This window comes from Gymnoscopelus microlampas (genome assembly GCF_963454915.1).
Source record: "Gymnoscopelus microlampas genome assembly, chromosome: 24".
Taxonomy (NCBI): Eukaryota; Metazoa; Chordata; class Actinopteri; order Myctophiformes; family Myctophidae; genus Gymnoscopelus; species Gymnoscopelus microlampas.
Window position 1 is genome coordinate 16,365,133 of NC_139961.1, and position 21,844 is coordinate 16,386,976.

The 21,844-nt window shown below is 40.0% G+C and overlaps 1 protein-coding gene across 1 annotated transcript in view; it reads left to right on the plus strand.

The window, feature by feature from the left end:
* Positions 1–1,296, plus strand: part of LOC311041086 (uncharacterized protein) — a 32,992-nt gene extending 31,696 nt beyond the window's left edge. Inside the window, exon 7 of the mRNA XM_084051535.1 lies at positions 830–1,296. Coding sequence (XP_083907661.1) covers positions 830–1,185 — 356 coding nt within the window. The 3' untranslated portion in view covers positions 1,186–1,296. The remainder of the gene's footprint in view (positions 1–829) is intronic.
* Positions 1,297–21,844: the final 20,548 nt, after the last annotated feature.

The window sequence follows — 21,844 nt, forward strand, 5'->3', positions numbered from 1 at the left end:
TTTCTAACACTATTCTTATTCAATTATGCTATTATGTCCAACACTATTCTTATTTAATTATTCTATTATGTCCAAGTTCAATGCATATGAAAACAAGATTGATATTGATTCTGATTAAACTGTGATATTGATTCTGATTAAACTGTAACTTGTTATTAAAAAAATAAATACACTTTTTACTTTTATTTTTACATTAAGTTCTCCAAAGTCTTATTTGCAAGTACACTTTGATGCAGTATCTACGGTCAACATAAGACAACTGTGTCTTTTAGCCTTAAAAGAACAATCACATTGTTCCTGCTACTTGTGCCCCAAAGTAGCGGTTGGGTCTGTTTGAAATGGGCAATTTAAGTGAACAAATGAATGAATAAATAAACATGTGGCTTCAAAATAACCCACAAGTATTGATTGCAATGTGCACCTTATAAAATGTTATAATTTTTGTGCATCTGACTTGGCCGAACATCTATACGAACAGAATGTCTCTGTGTTCAGGGGAGGGAAGCGGTCTTTGTCACTGTGCCAGCAACTTCGCAGAAAATAGCAGACCTACAAGCTCATCAAGTGTCACGCCCGCATCTTGTTGTGAGCTTGTAGATCTGCTATTTTTTACGTGCGACACCGTCATGCAACTAAGTATACATTAAGCTTAAGAAAATGTAAACAATTGTCCCAGCGTTTACTCCCTAGCGTGTAATACGCAAAATAGGGTCAACCCCCAATTAGCTGCCAGGCTACTATTTGGGGAAAAATGGTAGCTTGCATGCTCTGTCTAAATATGTTCATGTTTATCAACAGTACATTTTTCTCCCCTCATTCTCCATCCCAGATGTCTTTCCTGCCAAATTACCAGTGAAGAAACACTACCACTGTGTCCAGCGTGGGAAAAGGTACTACAGATGCAGTGATCTCAACATTCACCAGATAATACATACAGGAGAGAAACCCTACCATTGTGACCAGTGTGGGAAAAGGTTCAGCAAACACAGCAATCTCAACAGACACCAGAGAACGCATACAGGAGAGAAACCCTACCACTGTGACCAGTGTGAGAAACGTTTCAGTGTAAGTGGTAATCTCAAAGATCACCAGAGAATTCACACAGGAGAGAAACCCTACCACTGTGACCAATGTGGAAAACATTTTAGATGGAGCTATGCATTAAGGGCTCACCTGTGCAACTGAACAGGACCTTAAAAACTGTGAACTCTGTGTAAGGTTCTCTGTCACCTCTCTCCTCACCTTAAACAACACCATACTGTGAGATAGTTTGGGCAATATGCTGATACAAGATGCAATGCGCACGCGCGCGCGCGCACACACACACACACACACACACACACACACACACACACACACACACACACACACACACACACACATACACGTTGTTGTTCCACAAATATAAAACCCATTATATTAATTATCTTATTCCATACTACATATATCAATGCTTAGTGTAACAGAATATTTCTGTACAGCCACTCTCAGGGTGAAGCATGATTGAGTCAAAGTTTTATTTCAGAGTTGGGTCAGAGACCTCACTTCCCTCAGGACCCCCCCTAGCATTGTTTTTTCTTCATATTTGTTCATTATGTTGCTTATGATTTGTTCCCAGTGTATGAAATGCGCTGTAAAATATAGTTAGACATGGCTTTGCTCAGCCTTAATGTGTGAATGTAAATCTTGCTACTAAATCAAACATATAACTGTTTAGTATCTTTGACTAAAAACACTTCTTCAAACTTTTCAAGTATTTCAACTTATATTTCTAACACTATCCTTATTCTATTATGTCCAAGTTCAATGTATATGAAAACAAGATTGATATTGATTCTGATTAAACTGTAACTTGTAATTAAAATAATGAAATACACTTTTTACTTTCATTTTTACATTAAGTGCTCCAAAGTCTCCTTTGCAAGTACACTTTGATGCAATATCTACGGTCAACATAAGACAACTGTGTCTTTTAGCTTTAAAATAACAATCACATTGTTCCTGCTACTTGTGTCCCAAAGTAGCGGTTGGGTCTATTTGAAATGGGCAATTTAAGTAAACAAATAAATGAATAAATAAACAGGCTTTGAAATAACCCACAAGTATTGATTGCACCCTATATAATTTGCACCCTATATAATTTTATTGAGGTAAAGAGAACAGTGTAAGCTTCTAACTGGGAAGTATGGGCTCTCAGCACGAGACAGAGAGCATTAGTGACAGCCAAATTGATTCATTCGTTTCGTGGAGGAGGTGAACATAATTTTGAAAAAAGTTCAGCATGTCATCTTTATGTCCATACAGTTACAACAAGAGAATGTTCACTAGAGAGAAACCTTACAAATGCAAACAACATTAGAAATGCTTACCTATAAAACCTTGCATTAAGTTGAGTAGGCAACAGCGGTTGCTGACATGAACACTTTAAGTAAAATCATACTAGTTCTGAAACATTGGCATCAGTGACTATAACAAAACATGACCAAACAGATCATGTCCACTACTGTCTTTAGTGCTCCTGTTAATGTCATGTTAATTTAGTTACATTAAAACATAAATTTAAATCCATACCACACAATGTCCATCAACAAATGACAAAACAAATGACTAAACATTACCAACAAATGTGACGCCCATGACTGGCCTTAGTCTTGCAGTATATTTGTATTGCATTAAAACATGAACTTAAATTCATACCTCTTGGTGATGTGTATAAACGTAATTTTAGCATTTGAAGTATTGTTATATTTTTGTTTTGTTTCAACACATTTATTGCCAGGTATTAATTAATTAATTCATCCGCCACTTCCAGCGGATTTACCTTATTTTGAGTCTTTTTGACGATCCACAGAATATTTTTTTCCACTGGAAAAAAAACATTGTAACCACGATTGTCCGTTCTGTAGTTATTGGCAGTTGAATATAGCTTATTTTCACACAAAAAAAAGAGAGATTTATGTAAGATGTATATTTATACATCTAATAACATTGCAGTGGACCAGGTGATTTCTTTTTTTTAATGACGTCATTTTCTCTGGAAGTCAAAGCAGCATTCATAGGTTGGGGAAGAGCGCCCTCTAGCGTAAATCACTCAAAACACCACGATGACATAATATTACGTCTGTGGCAGTGAAGGGTTGGATTTGAGATGACGTAATATTACGTCCTTTGCAGTCAATGTGTTAACTGTTCATTGACAGATTATATGTATGGAACCAAATGTGGATAAAACACCAGTGATGTCCTTTCTATGTCAATATCAATGATTTTTAAGGCCCGAGCGCTGCACCAGGGCAAAGCCCTATTGAAATGCAAAAATCACAAGTGGCAAAACATTACGTCTTTTATTGGTCTCAAAAAGGGTAGTGGACTAATGGCTCAATATTGCCCCAAGTTGAAGCCCCACAATATGTTTTCATCTACATGTAAAAAAAATTGGTACGCACCTGTATCATGTCCCGGCTTACAAAAAAGGAGCCTTGGAGCCATGGCGTAAACCCGACAGGAAGTCAACCATTTTGAATTTATTGTGCCGTTTTAGGGCATTTAATGCCATAGACCCCTTAACAGACGACGTCATACTGGCTGCGTGCAGCCAGTATGCGCGCAACGAAACCCATTATATCAGGTCTCGTTAGGACGCGTCTCACTAGCCAACACACACAAGAGGGGGTTGGGGTGTGCTGAAACCAGTGCACCCCGAAACAGGTTGGGAATTGATTGCGTGAAACAATCACCTGTGCGTCCAGGCTCAATGTTAGTAAACAAATAATTGGTCTATAGTAAGTGTAGTAGATTGAAATTATTTGATTTATTGATTCATACAAAAACGGTCTTTTAAGCTATTTTTGGTCAAAAGTATTTTATTTCAATGTCTTTATTTTGGTCCAGCTAATTCAAGTGATTTCCTTTTATTTCGAGTAACATTGTGGGTTCGTTTTGCAGAGTTTAATATGATTATAGTACTGTACAGCATAATCTTGATCTATCACTCTGTGATCGGCTAGTGAGTGTTTTGGAGAATCGGTGATCGATTATGTTGGTCTGTCACAGTCCTTTGTAGAGGGGACGGCGCTGTTTTCCTCCTCAGATACACTACTCTGGTGTTCGAGAGGAATGCACCGTCGTGTGAATTCATTATAATTCATTCATTCATCTTTGCCCCTGTTTACAGGTAAAACTGTCGTCAGACGGCTGAAAAGTGTGAACAAATATACATGTGAAAGATGCTTAATGATGTGAACATGCAAAACCGTTTTATGTTTACTTTAAGAGTGTATTTGAGACCAAATGATTACTAGTGCATTGTTTGAGCCACATGGTGACGCCATTCTGCAGCCACACTAGTTCTCATTGCTGCGCGTCGTGTAACTTTGTGTTTGATCTTTGGAGCCATGATTAGTTTGTCTAACAGCACATTTATTTGGTAAAGGTTTAAAGACATGATGTATTGATGATGCATTTAATAGCCTACAGTTAAAACCATGGCCAAGTCATGGAGGTATAATGGGTGCATTAGGCCTACTGCACGTCGTGTATTATTGTGTTTGTTGATCTTTTAAGTCATGATTAATTTGTGGAACAGTAAATTCCTTGGTTAAGGTTTAAACAATGTGATTAATGATTAATTTCATGCAGTTAAAGGGCAATTAATGAGTGTTATTTGAATACATTATTTGAAGAGAATAACTTAAGGTTAAAAAGAGTGATGTCAAGAAATGCATTTATAATTTAGTTAAAAACTGAACGAATGTACATGGTTACAGGTGCATTAAGTAATCATTGCAGTTAAGCACTTTTGATGCACTTGTACTGGTCCAGTAATGGTAACATTTATGCTGAAGCATACCAAGTGCCTTTTCTATTGAATGTGTGTAATGTGAGATTGTGCATTTATTTTGATTATTGTCAGTGTGATATTGAATGATGCTACAGTACAGGCTGAATGGCACTTTATTGGAATTCATGGTTAAATGGTCACATGTTTATTGCAGTAGTGGTTTAGTGTTTGATGACATGATGCTGCTACATATATTGTATAATCATTCTGAAAGAATGCATTTGTATGGATATATTGAAATGTATGTGAATATGTTTATGCACTGTTGTAAGCTTTATATAAAGTCAGATACACTCTGGTGTTCGAGAGGAATGCACCGTTGTGTGAATTCATTATAATTCATTCATTCATCTTTGCCCCTGTTTACAGGGGCGCTACATAAGCACCATAGAAAACAGTTAAGCACCATGGTAAGCGCTTAGATGACAGGTAACCACCATAGTAAGCACCCTAGATGACAGGTTCATAGTAAGCAGGTAAGCACCATATGATGCAGCATAGATGACAAGGAAGCACCATACCGGTTTTCTATGATGGTGCTTACCTGTTATCTATGGTGCTTACCTGTTGTCTATGGTGGTGCTTACCTGTTATCTATGGTGCTTACCTGTAAGCTATGGTGCTTACCTGTAATCTATGGTGCTTTCCTGTTGTCTATGGTGCTTACCTGTTGTCTATGGTGCTTACCATATAGACACAGTGGCCAGTAGGCCCTATAGACAGTACTAAAAGACAAAACATTGGACCACATAGTGTAGCATGGAATTTATTATTTTTGGTTATACACTGATAGATGATTCTTCAGGTACATTTTATAATTTTAAAAGGATTTTCACCCCCACTTTTTTTTCCTGTCGATTAGTCACCTCATGGAGACTTGAATTCAAGGATAGTTTTTAGTTTTTGTTACATTCCTAAGCCAATAATTTGATGACCGGCAGCGGTTCCGGTAGGAGACACGAAGAGTCTCCTTTGTATCTTCTACCGGAACCGCTGCCTACCGGTCCGCTGGTCATCAAATTATTGGCTTAGGAATGCGACAAAAACAAAAACATATCTATGAATTCAAGTGTCCATGGGGTGACTAATCGATAGAAAAAAAGTAATTTTTGGGGTGAACTATCCCTTTAAGCTTTTTGTGTTATTGTTAGAGTGGTTTGGTGTCCTGAACAAAGAGACAGATCAAACACATTTCTAGGGTACTGAAAGACACCAGGGTTAGTCTAATAGTTAAGTGTCTTTTTAAATGTGTACTAGTTTGATTTAAAGTTTAAAATGGAAATGTAAATGAATGTTAATGTGTCATTTATTCAACTTGTAAACAAAGTGCATTTATAAGTTGAGTAGTTCTTATCTATCTATCTATCGACTCCTTCTGATTACTTCTGACCCAATTGAGCTTCCAGAGGTTTAAAGATTGCAATTGAAGAGTGAGATGGAGTGAAATAACATCCAGAGGGGTTTTAAAAATGTCAATCGAACTCGATCAATTTGCATACTACATGCTATCCATACTATCTAGTATGCATAAAATGCATACTAGATCTAGTATGCATACTAGAAAGCACACATTAACACTCATTTACAACGCTACAGTTAAGTCACTTCAGACAATGCCCATGAGATGTCAGTTACACACTGTACAATTTAACAACCAAAACACAATGAACTCAATGCAATCACGATTATTTAAAACCTTTGCATCTATTAGCAAACAACAGCCAGACAATAGTGACGCGTACAGATGTTTCCAGAAGCAACACTGTTGCGCAGTTGATTAGAAATTAATAACCCCACTCCCAGTTTCCAAACCGTCTGCCGGACTCTATGATTGACTCTTTTTTTATCACTTGAGACTGGAGTACAGAGGCTAACCTCTATTATATATGATAATATTTTTAGACTTATTCCTACTCCACTAGACTCCTTGAGAGCTGCATGGGACCAGGACCTCAGGATTACTATATCAGACGAGCAATGGGAACAGATACTGGATCTGGTGCACACATCATCCATATGTGCTAGGCACAGATTGTTGCAGTGCATCGAGTCCATTTTACAAACACAAAACTAGCCAGGATATATCCTGAGAGATCTGATGCATGTAATAGGTGTAAACAAACTCCTGCTGACTACATGCACATGTTTTGGTCTTGTCCCAGGCTGTCAAGGTTTTGGGCTGCAGTCTTGGGGAGTGCTTTGGGTGAGCCAATTGACCTGATCCTCTTACTGCCCTTTTCGGACTCTCCTTTACTCCTAACAAACCAGCATCCATATGGCGAGTTATTGCAATGGGCTCTATTCACAGCAGCCATATTATGAAGACATTCACAGGTGTTACCAATGATACTAATGAAGGCTCTGTTCCATTCTGGTCAAACAGAGTCAGGGTGGTGGTATTGTGCATGTTGGCTCACTGGAAACACTCTGCTACACCAGTGGGTCTACATTTGGGGTCCAGGGACCCTCATGGGCTTCCAAATGGCCCCTTACAGGTGTGTAACTCTGAGAGTGTACAAATGGAACTCTCAGAGTTAAGGGGGTTCGTGGAAACCACTGTGCTACACTAAATGGAACAGAGCCTTCATTAGTATCATTGGTAACACCTGTGAAGGAAGTGATAATATGGCTGCTGTGCATAGAGCCTATTACAACCTTGCTGGCCAGGAGATTGATTCTCCTTAAATGGATACATCCGTCCCCTCCCACCCATCATAGGTGGATCCATGAAATACTGTATTGGATTAAACTTGAGAGAATAAGGTTCTCCCTTGGCGGTTCCTTGAAATCTTTTCACAAAACATGGCAACCACTATTGGACCATTGGCACCCTTATTGCTGAAGTAGAAGATCTCTAGCCTGGCTTGGCCAGACTCATAACGTGGATTCACTCACCAGGGAGGAACGTGAGAGCAGAGGAGAGAAAAATAGATGACAGCAACACGGTTGAGAAGATCAAATGAAACGAGTGATAAACTTTGTTTCGAATTAAAGAGTATGATCCAGACCAGTGTTTCCCAAACAGTGGGTAAGGACCCACTTGCGGGTCACAGACCATTTTTATGGGTCACAAATACATTTGCTCTCTTTTCCGTTTATTATTTCAAAAGATTTTCAATAAAAAACATTTCTTTCTAAATAATTTATTCATTATTATTACATAAATCTAAAAGAAAAAAAACCTATGAAAATAGCAGATCTACAAGCTCACAACTACTTTCACTTGTATATGAAATAAAATTGCCTTGAGTTTCAGGGTAAGGTAAGGTAATGGTGGGGAAAACACTGACTTCAGTATGCTAAAAACTCTGATTTTAAAAGCAATACAGACCTCTAGTGGACAAAAGAAGCAAACATGAGAAAATAGCGAAAGGCAGCAAGTTGCCCTTATCTTGGTCAATGTACTTCCAATTGCCAAGAATAACTTTGGTTACAGTAGTAAATAACCCTATTTTATACCTAGGCTATTTGAAAAAAGCCGATCTACAAGCTACCTGTTCACTGAAGAGCACCGGTTTGCAAACGCCACCATGGCTGAACCCAGGCAGCACTTCCTTCTTCTGTTTTTAACAAATAGGGTTATTTGTTTGTCACATTCTGGGGTGACAATAGTAGATGCACAAGCTTGTGTAGCATTGTGAGCTTGTACACTAGCTATTTTTGGTATGGCTGAAGAGAAGAAGAAAAAAGGAGGGGGCCTGGTATAGAGCCCTAGGGGACTCAAGTCAACTAAGTATAGCCTATAGAGCAGGGGTCTTCAACGTTTTCAGGCCAAGGACCACCTAGCTGAGAGAGAGATGAAGCAGGGACCCCCTCTATATTGTATAAAAATTGTGTTTCAGATGTAACTTTTTTTGTTTACTTGGTCTGCTCTTTTTTTCCCCTCTACACTTCTACCTCTTTGCCAAAAATAGCCGATCTACAAGTAATTGTCTATACTTTTACTTCTACTCCACTACATAACCCCAAATAATTGGCAAAACACTACGATTTTAATGATGATATATTGTACTTTTACTCCACTACAATTATTTGAAAACTTTAGTTACAAGTTACTTTGTAGATATAAATGATTACATTATAAAACATACATTAACCACTTGAGCCCTATTTTATGCCTAGGCTATTTGAAAATAGCCGATCTACAAGCTCACAACGCATCGCGACGCGTTGTTACATTTTATTGGTTTATTTTGTCATAGCGCAACATATGGTGAAGTATTGTAGAGCAGGTCATTGCAACAACCACGATATTGTGAAAATGTTAACGGGACCACCAAATATTCTAAACCTTCCATTATTCTGCCAATAATCATATTCTTTGAGACACACATCCGAGTTGTTCCCGGTCCAAACAAGGAATCATGTGACGTTGATCCCCTTCCCCTATTCGCTCATACTAGGACATGACGTATGTGTAGGCAGAAGAGTACTGTAGGTGCAAGTGAATGTCATTGACGGTATGCAGACTACCTTCACCTGAGTGTTCCTTCATGCAGGCATCTGACGGTGGGATAGGCTTCTTTTCCCTATCCCACCGTCTCTGCATGCGGATTCGCATGCAGCTATTACTTTAGCTCCTGATGGTGTTCTGCCTCATGGACCAGCCATGCAGGGAGCGTCGACTGCGCGGCCTCTTCCCCGTCGTATAGCCTCGTAGGCGGACTCGCATGCGGCGCTGCTCAGCTCCTGTTGGTTTGGTGGCGTGTTGCTTCATGGACCAGAGCGCTGATGGCGGCATGGCCTCTCATTGCTCATAGTGTGGCTCATAATCTGAGGCAAGGCAGTAGGGCTGCCTATATTGTATTTGTTTGTTTTAAATTGCATTGATCAGTGTTTGTTGTCTCCGCCAGGAGACATTGTTTTCACTTTCCGTGAAACAAGCTAACATTGGTCAAGCCTCACGTGACACGTGACAATACGGTGAAATAGTGTGATCTGATTGGCTAGTGACGTATAGCGGCCTATAAATACATGTGTCACTTTGAAAGAGTCTGTGCCTCTTTCAAAGTGAGGTAAGACAGGAATAATGACGAAATGGCTGAGAAATGGCGGATACTGTAACAATTGGATAGGACACTTACACAGACAGGACAGATAGGACACTTACACAGACAGGATGGATAGGACACTTACATAGACAGGACGGATAGGACACTTATACAGACAGGACGGATAGGACACTTATACAGACAGGACGGATAGGACAGTTATACAGACAGGACGGATAGGACAGTTATACAGACGGATAGGACACTTGTGTCATGTTACTATGACACAGTAACATGTTCTATTTTTTGTAAGAATTAGAACATTCCCAACACAAGTCTGCTGGCGGAGACTTGTGCTCCGAGGAGCACTTTTTCTAGTTAATATTGTTTTTGTTTTATTAGGAGGAGCTGTGTGCCCCTGCTGTTTTTGTCGATATTTAGTTTATATTGTTTATTGTGAAAACCAAAGTCATTGTGTGGCTAAGAGGGCTTAGTATAGTTAAATGAGTCCGGGTGTGGGCCATAGAACTACAGGTGGTTTGTCTCACGTGGGGGTGTGGGCTTGTCTCTGGGATTTAGTGAATGTAACTCATTGCTGTGCCTGTATCCTCATTTCTCATGTCCTGTTAGAGTGAAGAATATGGTCTTGTTCGTACGGTCTGCTCATAGCTCCACTGATCTCAGAAGAGTTGTAGTCTAGCAAAAGCGTTCACAATGTCACCATTGTCACAAAATTGTCAGTGGCTGAGCCAGGACCAAGCCTGAAAAGAAAAAGGGTTGGTGAGTCTGAAGTTTCTAAGTCCAAACGAAGGCAGATATGTATTTTACATAATAACAAACTAAAAGATCCAGGAACATTCACCCCCGCATCAAAGATTGAACCTAATGAGAAACTCAAGCAAGTGCTTAACATCCGTGACGAAATATGCCAGGAGCCCTTTGACTCGCCATACCGGATGAAGTATACTGTATGTGACCAGATTCCTGAACCACTAGAAGATATTAGACCTACAGAGCACAGGCTGGCACAGAAAATGTTACCAGTATTTTGTAAAAAAAAAAAAACGAAGGAAGAATGGTGGCATCATCTACGTCCAGATTGCCTCAAGACCAAAAAATACTCACCCTGAAAAAGGAAAACATTATCAAGTGATCCAAGGTTTGGCCCGAGTGCATTTTTTGTGAAAAAATTGAAATCAAAACTGGTCCATGTCTGCAGCGTAAAAATGAGAAACCTGAAGGATTTCCTAAATGTAAAGGCAAATCGCCATCCTGGAAAAACATTGAGAGGCATGCTCAGCAGTTAGGACATTTCAAACCTTTAGGGAAAATACATGAAAAGAGGCAAAGTACCATATCCTCCTTGCCATGGCTGCCATGCATATGTACCGCTCAAGGCAGCTGACTACAATTCTCCAGCGCCTCGGCCATTGTGAGACCTACAACTTCACACGTGACTTGGAAGCAGCAATGTCAGAGGCATGAGGCGAACACACTCCTGCATGTTGAATGGGACAACCTCAATAAGAACTTGACCCATGTTCATGGCTCACATGTAGTAAACTCTGCGGCAGGCATCATGATACTGGAAGTTGTGCCTGAACTTGCGAATCAAGCTTTGAAGAGAAAAATATCACTTTTTGACTAGAAGAAAAAGATGGAGAAGCGACCGACACCAGAGATAGTACCAGAGTTGTACAAACGGGTGGGTCCAAGATTTCCCACGGGTATTTCATTCACTCACCCTACAGAACACACAGCTGTCTATGATAAGGCCTTGTCAGAGTACCATGCATGGGTGTTTGCACGAAGCAGTTGGCGAGGCAAGCAGAAAGTGTCAGGATAAGGTGGCTTCATTTCAGCTACAGGTGTGAGGCCTACGTCCACAGAGTGCCTCAAGACCCAAAAATACTCACCCCGAAAAAGGAAACCATTATCAAGCGATCCAAGGTTTGGCCCCGAGTGCATTTTTTGTGAACAAATTGAAATCAAAATTGGTCCACGTCTGCAACGTAAAACTGAGAAGCCTGTTGAATTTCCTGAATGTAAAGGCCGATCGCCATCCTGGAACAACATTGAGAGGCATGCACAGCAGTCAGGACATTTCAAACTTTTTGGGAAAATACATGAAAAGTGTCTCTTCTCAGCAGAGGCAAAGTACCATTCCATCATGCCGTAACAAGTTTAATACTGAGTACCAAAACCATGTCAAAACGAAGGAGAAAAGCTGTAAAAGTGTTCAAGAACACATTTCTGCTGCCCACAACCAAGCATTCAATTCAATTTCACCATGGTCTGCAGTTACATACAGAAAAACATAGTGGATGAGCAGCAAGTTGTCCCACTGAGTTTACTGCGTGACCATTATATTGAAGAGCTGAGGAAACACAATGTTCAAAGTGATTACAGAGGAGACAAATTAAGGAAACGCTTGGAAAAAGACAAAGTCCTACAAAATGCAGTCGACTTTGCACAGGTCCAGCTGAGAGGATGTGTGTCATTTTACCTGGTACACAGCAAAGCTATTACCGTGTCCAATGCAATTGTAACAGCGTACAAGTTTGGTACTAGAGATCAAATCGGAGACACCACTCAAACTTTGCATGCTCTGATTAGGAAAGCCTTCACTGAAGCAAAAGAGATGCCATGACCCCCTACACCTGATGAAGTTGAGGAGATAAAACCCAGTGAGCAGCTATAGTACCTGAGGCCTGTTCCTCAAAAGAGAATTAAAGCTTAAGCCTGGCTTTAACACCTATCCTGGCTTAATTTAGCCAGGATTAGGGCTGAATCGGTTCCTCAAAAGCTGAATTAGCTTGAAGATTAGTTTAGCCAGTTCACCCGGGCTAAGTTTAGCCATGAGCCGATTCCTCAAAAGAGAATTGAAGCAATCCTACCTTAGTTACCATGGCAATTTAGCTGTGAAGTTAGCCTGGTCAGGAGCAGGCTAACAGCCAAGCTTACTTAATCCAGTGCCTTGTTCTTCAAGTTTTTCCACAGTTAATTCAACACATGTGTTTGAATATGGACTCATTTTAATGACCTTGCATTCAAATAAAATGAAATAAATACAATCAGATATAATCAAATTAATTATATTACTGAAATAGTGTGTGACCATGAATCATAATTGTTTCACAATGACTCATGGGATGTCATTGTCACTCTGTTAACACTATAGTTCATATTGTTGTTAGATGTTTGATAATATATAACAGATTTTTTTTTTCACTGAATGTAAGTCAATGAGGAGCATATTTTAAATGATCAATTTCTAGTCAATGGAGAAATTATTTTTTATTTCTTGTCCACCTTTGGAGTTACATCATGATGGCAAGGTAACTACACAACCCAAACCTCTACCAAAGTGGTCTTGCAAATGTGGGGTTATTGCGTGTCTCACCCCCCCCCCCCCCCCCCCCCCCCACACGTCCCCCCCCCGTCCCCCTGTCCCCCGCTCATCCCGTCGCGGCCCCCAGTCGCGGTCAACCCCCCGCGGCGTCCCGTCCCGTGCGTCCCGTTGCCGTCCCGTACCGTCGCGCGCGCGCACACACACACACACACACACACACACACACACACACACACACACACACACACACACACACACACACACTCTGTGTGTGCTTGCAATACCTTGCCACGCTTTCTCCCTGGATCTATTTATTGCGGTCGCGTTTCCTTTCTCGTAATACGTGAAGCCTGGCTTCATTATCCTGGCTGGACATAGCCTGGCTTGACAAGGCCTAGGTCGACAAAGTCGCTCCTTTTCAGCCTGGCTTTGCTTCGAGGAACGGAATAAACGAGGCTTATATGGACCCGACTTTGTCAAGTCTGGATTTGGCTTAAGTCCAGGCTTAGTTTATTCACCTTTTGAGGAACAGGCCCCAGGTGAGCTGATACTGTTTCTCAACTTATTGCAGAGCACAGATGATGAGAAAATGTCACGTGTGGTCATATCTATCGCCAGATCCAGAGGCACAGAGGCATCGACATACCTGAGGCGAACAAACTCCTGCATGTTGAATGGGACAACCTCAATAAGAACTTGACCAATGTTCATGGCTCTCATGTAGTAAACTCTGTGGCAGGCATCATGATACAGGAAGTTGTGCCTGAACTTGCGAATCAAACTAAGGAGAGAAAAATACCACTTTTTGACAAGAAGAAAAAGATAGAGAAGCGACCGACACCAGAGACACTACCAAAGTTGTATATACACGGGTGGGTCCAAGATTTCCCACGTTTAGTTAATTCACTAGCCCTACGGGTGCAGAAGACACAGCTATCTATAAGGCCATGTTGGTTTAATCTTTGCTCATTTAAGTATGTAGCTTGAGATACAAAACTCAAGACCTTGCTCTATTCTTGAAATCTAACAAAGTAGACATACTTGCTATTTCGGAAACTCATCTGGACAGTCTTATTGAAAATTCAGAGATCAATCTTGCTGGATTTTCGATATATAGACATGATAGAAATAGGTTTGGTGGTGGAGTTGCCATATACATAAGAGAACATCTACCTGTGAAATTAAGAAAGGATCTTATGGCTAGTAATATGGAAGGGTTATGGCTTCAAGTACTACCATATTTAAAACCAATATTAGTGGGCTGCTGTTATAGGCCACCTAGTGCCAAAATAGAATACTTGAGTGAATGATGTAATATGCTTGACAAAGTTACAGAGGAAAATAGAGAATTATACTGTCTTGGTGATGTAAATGTGGATTGGCTGGCTGATAATTGTCCTCTGAAGAAAAAGCTTAAATCCATGGCAGACACCTGTGGATTATCTCAAATCATTTTACAACCTACAAGAATTGCGGTAAACAGCACTGGGTCTGTAACTTCAAAATGCATTGATCATATTTACACTAATACTCCAGAATTGTGCTCCTCAACTGTTTCTGTACCAGTGGGTTTCAGTGACCACAATGTTATTGCGGTCTCTAGGAGAACAAAGCTACCCAAGGCCTGTCCCAAAATTGTAATTAAGAGAAATTTTAAGAAATTTAATGAAGAGAATTTTCTCAATGAACTGGGAAACATTAACTGGGAAGATATATGTAATGTTGATGATGCTGAAATTGCTCTTAATATATTCATGGATTACTTTATGGGAATTGCTAACAATCATGCCCCTTTAAAGAAATTTACAGTCAAAGCCAAAAGTGCACCCTGGATTGACATCACTTTGAAGAATCTGATGTCACAAAGGGAAGAGGCCAAAAAGCAGGCTGTTCTTTCTGGTTCTCCTAATGACAGGAAACACTACTGTGCATTAAGAAACCATGTGACAAAAATGAATAGATTAAATAAGAGAAGTTATTATCAAAAGAAAATCCATGAGAGTGGTAATGATGGGAAAAAATATGGAGCGTGCTTAATGAAATTATGGGTAAAAAGTCAAACTGCAATGCTTTTATCGAAACAAACGGTGTCTATTTGACTAAGCCACTTGAAATTGCAAATTATTTTAATGATTATTTTGTTAACAAGGTTTCAACACTTAGAGAGAATATGGATATAAATGTTTCCAACTCTGATGAATTGATAAAAAAGTTCATAATGAAAGATAAGTTATGTACTTTTGAATTTAATCTGGTGGATGCTGTGTTGGTGGAAAGGTTACTGAGCACGTTGCCTGTTGGTGGGTCTGTTGGTACGGACAACCTGGATAGCAGGCTGTTGAGAATATCAGCTGTACATATTTCCAAATCTCTTTGTCACATTTTCAATCGATGTCTGATTAGTGGTGTATGTCCAAAGCTGTGGAAGGAAGGAAAGATCATTCCACTACCCAAAGACACAAAGTCAACATTCTGTGGTCTCAACAGTAGGCCAATCAGCATTTTGCCAGTATTAAGTAAACTATTAGAAAAAAATGTGTTTAAACAAGTTCAAGATTACTTTTCTGACAATAATTTAACTTCTATGTACCAACATGCTTATAGGTCGGGACATTCCACCTGCACTGCTTTAACTCAAATGTCAGATAACTGGTTCAAGTCAATTGATAGCTCAATGCTTGTGGGTACAGTGTTGCTTGATTTTAGTGCTGCTTTTGATTTGATTGATCATGACATTTTAATTTCAAAACTTACTAGTTACGGTTTTAAGTCTTCTGCTATCCTATGGCTTAGAAGTTATCTCTCTGCTAGGTCACAGAGAGTATATTTTAACGGAGCCTTATCAAATAGTAAGGCCCTGTACTGTGGAGTTCCACAAGGAAGCTGCCTATAGGACCCCTTTTATTTTAAGTTTTTACCAATGATATGCCGTATGTAATAATTAAGGCCAATTTAACAATGTATGCTGATGATTCAACTCTGTATTACGCAGCCCCCACATGTTCGGAGCTCAATCAAGTTCTGTCCAGGGAGCTAAGCATAGTATATGAGTGGATAAAAAATAACAGACTTATTCTTAATATTTCAAAAACAATTAGTATCATTTTTGGATCTAATTATAGGTTATCAGATAATCCTAAAATAAATCTACAAATAGAAGGTCAAACAATCCAACAAGTAAGAACTGTGAAGCTTCTTGGACTCTGGCTTGACTGCACATTGTCATGGTCTGAACATGTTGACAAGGTGGTTAACAAAATGGGGAGAGCTATGGCAATAACTAGAAAGTGTTTAACGTTTTTAACTTCAGAAATGTTTCGTCAAGTTGTGTGCTCACTGGTTTTATGTCATTTAGATTACTGCTCAGTAGTATGGTCATCTGCATTTAATGGTGTGCTTCAAAAATTACACGTTGCACAAAATAAGGCTGCCAGACTAGTTCTGGGTTGTTCTTACAGAACAAGTGTGAAATATATGCATGAACGTCTTGCTTGGCCAACCGTCAAAGAAAGACTTTCTGCTAGTTTACTCACATACTTTCATAGAGTCATTAATACCCAGACTCCAATCTGTTTTTATAACAATATAACTTGCTGCTCAGAGATTCACACATACTCCACTCGTGGAGCGTGTGATGGACAGATAACTTTACCTCTACCAAACTCCAATTCCATGAAGAGAGCTGCATTTTATAGGGCAATTGTACTTTGGAATAGTCTTCCAAGTGAGATAAGAAACACCAGAGAAAAAGCAAGTTTTAAAAGGAAACTTCGGATTCATATAATGTATACTTAAAACATACAATAACATCTATTCTTACATACCAGATTGATAGTGCTACTTTTTAAATATGTTGTATCCCTGTCGGTATCTCTTTTTATGTGATTATTGACTTTTGTAATGTATTATTTAGATTTTGTTGTTTTTAGTATTTCTTTGTAATACACTGTGATATGAATGTTTTTGTTAATGTATTTTAATGTCTTGGACCCCAGGAAGACTAGCTGACGTTAAGGCGTCAGCTAATGGGGATCCGTTTAAATAAACAAATAAACAAAGTTAGAATATCATGCATGGGTGCTTGCGTGAATCCTGCAGTTGGCGAGGCAAGCAGAAAGTGTCAGGACAAGGTGGCTTAATTTCAGCTACAGGTGTGAGACCTGAGATAAAGTCTTGTATTGACTACGTCACTCCTATTGACCAGCCCATCATAGCCAATGAGACTATAGCAAAGTTGCTAGATTGAACAGAGGTGGCTACAGATGAAGTGGAACAGGAGCATGTAGTGAGCACATTTGATCTTGGTGTTGTTATGAAGGCATGCCCAATCATTTGGAAGTTATGGATAAATATAAGCGACACATCGTACTAATTGGACCCTTTCATATGGCTTCAATTATGCTGGAAGGCTCACTGGGTGCAAAATGCTTGGTGCAGGGTACGCATATATCCTAATTGAAGCCAAACTTGTGACAAGGGCATCACTCAAAAGTGTACTGAGTGGGAGGAACTGGGCGCTGGCTATTTGGTGTCTTCGAACAATAACAGAATCAGATGTGCGCTTGTTGATTGAAGTTTGCATTGAGGAGGAGGGTGTTGAGATCAATTTGTTGGCGCTCTTCAACCTGATCGAGGAAACGAACCGTGAGCATCTTGACACTGTCCTCCAATGAACCAACCAAGGCCGCCATCCAAGCCTAGAAAGTCAGGAAGGGTCATCTCTGCAAGCCAGGAGTGTTGTGGATGTCATTCATAGACAACAGCCACGTGCTCTTCATGCTGTTGTTCGCTGTAAAGACCAACAATGTAGTACTGTTCCACAAGTGTAACAGTGAAATGGCAGACCTCTTCTTTGCATATGATGGCTAGAACTATGCCAGGTACAATACAATCTCTTTTGCATGAAAATCATTTTCCACATTGAAAGCTTGGTTTGATGTGTTCTTGATAAACCTGGTGGCTGCCGAGCAAATGTTTAATTGCAGTGGCACGATCGCTGATCCTCGGGGCCCTTGCTGCGGTTGATAAGACCATGGAGGAGACATTAATGAAGTTCGCCAAGTCATCAGGTTTGTTGCAGTTTAATTCAGATGATAAAAAATTAATATTGTCGCTACACAGTACATGTATTCTGTCACAGTCTAGGCCTGTACTCTGCTTTATTAAGTAACGTTTTGTTTGTTGCAAACTCCTGTGTCCACCTCCTGCTCTTGGGTTCCCCCCCCATGCTCCCCGAGTCACACTGTGACAGTATTCAAGATCTTTATATTCATATCAATCAATTATCTTCCTTGCAGGTGGTCTGTGGAGCATTTTTAAGATGTTTGATGCATCACATCATTTCACACACTTCTGCCACACTACGACACGAGGGGAATTCTTTGAACAACTTCTCAAGATGTGTGGTATGAGCAATGACCCAGACAGTTCCAGGGGTGGAATGCACAGTGAGCTTGAGAAAGCTCAAATCGCGAAGAGTGAAGCTGCGGTGCAGCGAGCAATGATGGCATGTACCAGCTATGTTATAAACCCATGGCGTGTCCCTGACAAGACCAGACTGTACAACAATGCTTCTGGTGCACCTGTCTCTTCGGAGGTTGAGGTCGATGTCTTGCGTGCAGATGCCCTGGGGAAGGAGTTGAAGGAGAGGTTCATCAGGTAACGGCTGCAGAGCAGAGATCCAAACAGCTTCTTTGACAAACTGCCAAGGCAGAAGCTTCGCAGGATGGTGGACAGTATAACAAGAAGCTGAAACTCACATCCTCACAGGGCAAGGTAAACACACAAGCTGTAGCACTCACAGTATTACCTAGAATTTAACCCTAATAATGTCCATCAGATATGGAAGTTGTATGATTTATGTCTATAGAGCTTGAGGAATATACTGTACATGACTTATAAAACATTTTGGCATTGCTTTGTAGATGATCCAATATCAAGAACAGGGCCAACTTGCATTCACCCTTTTCATCAAATCACAGCGAACAGAGACCCCTGTAAAAGGGCCCGATTGGCCAAGGCTCCAAGAACAGTCAAAGATGCTAGTTTTTATTTGTACCCAGCCAAATTGTCCACCAACAGTTAAAGCGCAGCAAATAAGGGAAGGCCATAAATAACAAAAATCAAAAATAAGACTTTACAAAAACATAGAAAACGAACATACTTGACAGCAAACTAAACTAAACAAAACAACCTAGGAACTTAAGAAACTTAAACAGGCGACACCCTTAAACAAGGGCCCTGGTAGCTCTCCCCTAAGTGCTTACAGCTTGTTGCTCCAAGTCTAACTGAACTCCCCATACCTGTAGCATGCCTGCCTTTTAACCAGGTGGGATAAACCAAGCACCATGAAAGTAATTTGTAGCCATTATCTCAAACCAAGCAAACCAAGGCCCATGAGTTAATCTACAATTACATAAATGCTTCTTACACATATTGTCAATGAATACCCTTCAATACCTATTTCAGGCACCAAATTAATTAACCATTAACAAACACCCCTCCTCCTCTACAGTACTTGGCATGTTCCACCCCTTCTTAAACCAAATGGACTAGCCCTGATCTGTTTCGGCAGTTACAAGTCAGATTCAGAGGGTGCCAGTACTGCAGAGGAAAGACCAGGTGACAAACAAACATTTCAGATCAGTTCTAATAAACAGTGTTTAAATAAACATACAGTTTGAACCCCTGAAGTCTGTTATTTCTACATTTGAATGAATACAGGTAAAAATCACATCATGCTACAAACTGTCCCTTCCCACTTAGTGTGTCTATGTATAGGGCACGGGCTGCCCCGTGACAACCCCTTGACCTTGAAGAGGTGACCCTCTCATTCCTGTCCCTAACTCACTCGGCACACCAGAGGGCTTCTTCCCCAAGACGAATAAAGCATCCATGGTACATTACCTGCTGAGTGATAAACATGTGCCAGACTATCCTCCCGGTGCCATGTTCATCCGAAATGGAAATGCCCCCTTCCCTGCCTTGACAAACCTGCCCACACACATGGACAGATCTGCATGCACATGCTGGAAAAAGATGCACATTTTTGCCTTTTTTGTTCAGAATTAAAACATCTTAAATGCTTCAAATAAAAATCACTTTTTTGTTTCTGAATCAAAAAACAAGTCATGTCACTTTTTACAACTTCAAAATAGGTCGACAGCATGCTGAACAGCATTTGTGCCATGTTTGTTGAGGATTGGAGCAACGGTGCGCCTTTAGCACCGTAGTTCCGGAGAGTGCCCCTGTCTTTCCCTATAGAGCGTCGCAGTTCCCGCCCACTTTCAGTTGCCGGAAGTAAATTCTCAATGCATTTTTCCCATTGACTTTTCCGAGAATATTTATATAAATTAATTTAAGCCTAGAATCAAGCTATCCAGGATGCTGGTGAATCATGACCATAAAGAGTTTGATTCTGTGAAAAAACTTTTTTGAAAACGGCAAAACAAAGGGTATTTATTAAACATAGTAGGCCTATATCATATCATTAAATATAAAATTTGAAAAATCACAGAAAAAAAGGTTTTATGGTCATGATTCACCAGAATCCTGGATGGCTTGATTCTAGGCTTAAATTCATTGATATAAATATTTTTGGAAAAGTCAATGGGAAAAATGCATTTAGTATTTACTTCCGGCACCCGGATTCTGCGCAACTGCGATGCTCTATAGGACTGACCGTGGGTAGCTACCTGGGATCTAAGTTGGGGCTTGATCAACCCCGGCTGGGTCACCTTGGCGAGGGCGTATGTTGCGAGACCCGAAACACCCTATGACCCCAGGATACACTGATGATACATCCCAGGTGCATCCATGTGATGTATTATTTATAGCAAGTAGAAATAGCAAGTATTCAGAATCCTATGGTATTCTATTGGAACATTGGAAAACTCCTACTGGATTCTTATAGAAAATTTGAATCTTGAAATAGTAATTATATTAGAACATCCTATAGGATTATGTTACGTTGATCATCAGTCAGTAACTTTATGTCCTTTAAGTCTCAATTAATCTTTTTTTATCAATTAAAAACAATTCCAACATTTTTCAAAAGTATTTCATAAATACAATGAAAGAATCTAATAATTTCCATAAATAAATAAATAAAAAAGTTTAAGAAGCACGATGAGCTTGTAGATCTGCGATTTTCTCTAGTTTGGGTCCCGGGCAAACGTCAAATTTCTCTTAAAGGGATAGTTCACCATCAACATAACTTTTTTCTATTGATTAGTCACCCCATGGAGACTTGACTTCATGGATATTGCTTTGTTTTCGTCGCATTCCTAAGCCAATAATATGATGACCGGCAGCGGTTCCGGTAGGAGACACAAAGAGTCTCCTTTGTGTCTCCTATACCGGAACTGTAGGTTTGGGTGAACTATGACTATCCCTTTAAAGTTTGGGAACAACTGATCCACAAAGTGAAGGCTGTTGACATAGGAGCAGTTCTGATGCCAGAGCTACTGACACAAAGAGGACAATGAATTCAGAGCATTCCTTTGATGTGAAACACTGATATTTTACACACTTTGGAAAAGCTCAGAATTGGGTACCAAAGCCAAATTAAATTGTTTGCGCAAACTTGGATAACCAAATGCCATGCCCTGCTTCAATGAGTCATCACGTTATACAGACTTGATAATATGCGCCGTTTTATTA